The sequence below is a fragment of the Cajanus cajan genome, chromosome 5 (genome assembly GCF_000230855.2).
Source record: "Cajanus cajan strain Asha chromosome 5, NIPB_CcT2T_4, whole genome shotgun sequence".
Taxonomy (NCBI): Eukaryota; Viridiplantae; Streptophyta; class Magnoliopsida; order Fabales; family Fabaceae; genus Cajanus; species Cajanus cajan.
In genome coordinates this window covers 50186710-50191110 of record NC_138521.1, presented here as the reverse complement: position 1 = coordinate 50191110, position 4401 = coordinate 50186710, and the positions used below count along the sequence as shown (strand labels likewise).

The 4401-nt window shown below is 30.9% G+C and overlaps 1 protein-coding gene across 1 annotated transcript; it reads right to left on the bottom strand.

Annotated features, from left to right (window-relative positions):
- Nucleotides 1-604: 604 nt before the first annotated feature.
- Nucleotides 605-3029, bottom strand: LOC109818889 (uncharacterized). The gene is made up of 2 exons (XM_020384426.3): nt 1232-3029; nt 605-1105 (listed from the first exon to the last, which is right to left on the bottom strand). The coding sequence occupies exons 1-2, from the start codon at nt 3018-3020 to the stop codon at nt 1101-1103; spliced, it is 1794 nt and encodes a 597-aa protein (XP_020240015.3). The 5' UTR covers nt 3021-3029; the 3' UTR covers nt 605-1100.
- Nucleotides 3030-4401: the final 1372 nt, after the last annotated feature.

Sequence of the window (4401 nt, the reverse complement as noted above, 5' to 3'; positions counted from 1 at the left end):
ATGTCTTGGCTATGCCAACGAGTTTCGGAGAATATTAACCTGATATTCTTCAACAAACATGAGACACTCTGGAATTGCATACTAACATTTTCGTAAGAACATATAAAGACAAGAGAAATTGTATTTAAGTTTTTTATACAACAAAATATGCGATAAAGAGAGAGATAAACAGAAAAGAAAGAGTATTTTACTATTATTATAGAAAATTGAGAGAAATATAATAACAATAAGACAAGATAATTGATGCTACAGAGAAAAAAAAAACAGCATTATTAAACAAGTATAAAAATGTATAAAAATATAACTCTACAAATAAACTCCTTTGTAACAGCATTTCACGGACACGTTTAGAAAAGAATTCAGCTTCTAGTCAACAAATCACGTTGATGTTCATTTTGATATAAAACCACATTTTTTATCCCTTTCTAACATTGCATTTAGATAATTTTTTCTTGTAATTAAGAAGTTTGTTGGAAAGAAAAGCAACTATGGTTATAAGATACATTAATCACATTTTTTAATTAAAATATACCATATTGTTTTTTTGGCTGTAGGTAATATCATGTTACTTAATAACAGATGATGATGTAAACATGTTAAATAATTTGTACTAACAAGCAAGCACATTCATTTTCAGTAAATTTATGTACACTTTTTCCATGCATATTATCTTATTTCATAATTTTTGCATTCAGCACCGGCATAAAATGCTAATTCAGACCAACGAGGTTTACATGAATAGTCTGTCTTACTTGTTACCCCGGATCATATGTTGAACATAATTACCTAAAAAAACCATCTTATCAAATTCTATATTTCTCTTCTCCTTTTTCACATTCTTTTATGACTACTAATTTACTGTCAAAAGCAATTATCATAGAAGAACATTTTCACCCTCTCTTGTGAATGAAGGCAAACATACTGTGCATGCTAGCATATAAAATAAATTACTTCATGCTCATGCCTCACCCTTTTTCCACGCTGTCAGTTTCTTCTCACACTTCCACTCACTATTTTTCTACCTCCACTCGTCCTTCTAGACTTTCTTCTCTCCCATGCTCCTCTCTCAGTGAAATGTTCTACATTATTGTTACTCATTCCTATACTGCAAACATGAGAAAAGCTAATTAAGATCGACCATTCACCATAAATGTAGACATGCATTGTGTGGAACTTAAAACGAGACACAAAAAAGAGAGGAAAACAACATAAACTTCAGTGAAGAACTCACCTTTCATTTTTCTCCTCGTTTTCTGTCTCAAATGCATAACATCATTTAATTCTTTTATTTCTTCGCGTTTTCTATACCACTTTGACTTAGCTGAGGCAAAGAGCCACGTGTTATTCATTTGCTTGTTAAAGAATCGTGCTGCATAGTACGGAATCTTGAACCCCTTTGTGTTGATGAACTTTAAACAATCCATCAAGCTCTCGTTAGCTAGCCCTTTCATGTCATAAGCCTGTGATCTTCTCCACAAACTCTTACTGTGAGGACGCGCTACACTGGATAGGCACAGTGCTCTAGTGGCATCACTGATGGCACCTTCTGCATCCTTGAGAAGCAAATAACACTGAGCTCTATTGCTATGAAGCACAATCCTCTCTTTTCTTAGTTTCAAAGGGCACAAATCCAAAGCCTCTGAGTACTTCATCACAGCTTTTTCAACCTCCCCAGCAAAAAATCTCTCACTCCCTTCTCGTTTCAGGACACATGATAAGGCTTCTTTTTCTCTCATTTCTTGCACACTCGTCAGTTTCTCTCTCTTGACTCTCTCCACCTTTAAATCAAATAACTCTTCTAACCTTCTCCTTGTTCTTTCACTCAAACTCACCTTGCAAAGCTTGATTTTGTGGTAGTCCTGTAAGAGAACATGCATGATTGTTTTTCCAACTTTGTGATGTTTCCCTTTGATGTCTCTTAGTTCAACCAAATCAGCAAGCACTGGAGCAACCATGTCTAGCACTTTATATCTCGTAACCGGGTCGATGAGAAGCTGCATAAGACTTTCAACAGCCATGTGTTGCCTTTCATCTGAAGATCTTGACACATTGCACAAACTCTCTACCACTTCTTGCAAACCTGCTATGCTTTCTCTTCCCATTTGGGTGTGACAAAGAGTTTTCACTAGTCCTATTCCACTTGGTGAAGAAGGGTTTGTTAGTCCCCCCCACATTCCACATAAGCCTTTCAAGAATCTCTTCTTGCAGATTAACCTGAGAGATCTTTCTCTGCATGCAAAACAGTGTAGAAGATAGAGAGACCAAGATTGAAGCTGGCTGGCCCATTCCTCCGCCTTTATGTTCTCCAATTCCAAGCCTCCAACCCCCCTAGTTAGAAGGTTTCTATGGTACTTCAACCTGTGTGACTTTTTCAACCCAACAAAGACATCATATACCTTGTTAAGGCACGTAGAAGCTATGTTCATGGCTGCTTCTATGATTTCCACTTCATGCACTTTAACAGCTTCAAAAGTTGCTTCATGGCTGGCTAGATTAGCCAGTGCTCTAAGTGCGACCCTTTGTTCAACCCAACTTATCTTACCTCGAAGCAGTTCTAGTAAGGGCTTAACCACAAAAGACTTAACAGCTTTTTTGGCAAACTTGGGTTTCTCTATGGTATAGGAACCAATGATATGCGCAGCATAATAGGGTATGTATATGTTCTGGTGCCTAAGAAGCCAAGTTCTATGAGTGACACCTTTACTAATGAGTTTGGCCATGCATGTGAAGATGCCAAGGGAAGGAAATTCTGGGTCGTTTGGTTTAGTCATGGCGATTTTCCAAAGGCCACTTAAGACTAGGACATGTTCTTGGTTGTCTCTTAGAGGCATTTGTTTGAAGTATTGCGCAATTTTGGCTCTTCTCACTGAAGGGACGGTTTCAGACAAGATGCAGAAGAAACAGGAACAGTTTAGTTTGTGACTAATCTTGCTGGTTGAAATTTCTGGGATTCTGGATTCCATGGCTTGTGGAATTGAGATTGAAATTTTCGGTGCTATATATTTTACTACCATATACATGAGCGCACATTCAAAATGAAATTACTTATATATACATATAGTGGACTTCTTTTCAGAATTGAGATTTATTGAGTAATAGGAAATCATTACGTAAAAAGCATAAAGACAAATTTTATACGTAAAAATAGCTAGTTATTAGAACTGAATCTAAAATTTATTAACTACATCTTATAAAAATTCTTTTAATTCAATGTTACTACATAATTTTTATATAAATATATTTCATGTATTACAAGAGGTAATTTCGAGTTGATGCATGTTAAAACATGTACACTCTTCTAATATTTAATATTTAATATTTAATATTTAATACAATCGTATATTTAGAATTTTAACCGAAAGATATCACTGTTTAAATCGGAAATATACAAATTAATACTTGTCTTTCAATGTTTTTAGATATTATTAGCTGAGACTCAGTGTCTTGTTTGTCTCCATTTTTTATTTCGGAAATGCTAATTTGTTCGAAATAATTATCGTCACGTTTACTGGAATTGTGCGTTTTATATTCTCTTAACCTTTTAATTTTAAAAATGGATATCCTTCCGCAGTAAAAAATAAAATAAAATAAACCAAGATATCCTTCCACGTTAACATTCGTATATTTTCCTGCGATTCATTTCTTTTTTTTAATCAAAAACTAAGTCCATGCTTTTTATTCCGTTATATTTTATTTGACGTTTTAGTATTTTTTATTTGTTTTAATTTAACTTTTTTATATTAATTTAATATTAAATATGTTTTTTCTATCACACTCTTAATTATTATTGATTTATTTTTAATTATTGGCAAGTGTCCAAAAGATTTATATATGTATATATATATATATAATAAAGTTATCCAATTTATTTTATAAAATTAGTTATATTAATTGTATTTTTAATATAAATATATTTATTTAAAAAAGTATTTTGAATATACATATTATAGCATTATATTTATTAAATATGATAAATAATATTTTATCAAAAATACAGTTTATTTATATAGTTATCAAAATATTTTATTAATCACATCAATTAAATAATATCTTGATAATTATATATTTTATTTAATAAATATACTTAATACTATATAATAAAATACACTTTAATTTAAATATTTATAGAAATATTACATTAACTACATTGATTAAATACTATCTTAATTCTCATGTTTAATTTTATTATATTTATATGTATATATATCTTTTTATTTTAATAAACTTAAAAAAATGTAATAATAATAATTAAAAAATTAAAAATATATAATTAATTTTAATAAAATTTATAATAATTTTAAAATAATAATTAAATATATAAATTAAAAAATAAATTGATATAACGTAAGATATATGTACGGGAGGTAAAATAAGAAATAAGGAGTACAAATATATAGACAT

Bases quoted from the DNA above. Each gene is read 5' to 3' on its own strand.
- LOC109818889 (XM_020384426.3), bottom strand. From the start codon at position 3,020: ATGTATATGGTAGTAAAATATATAGCACCGAAAATTTCAATCTCAATT.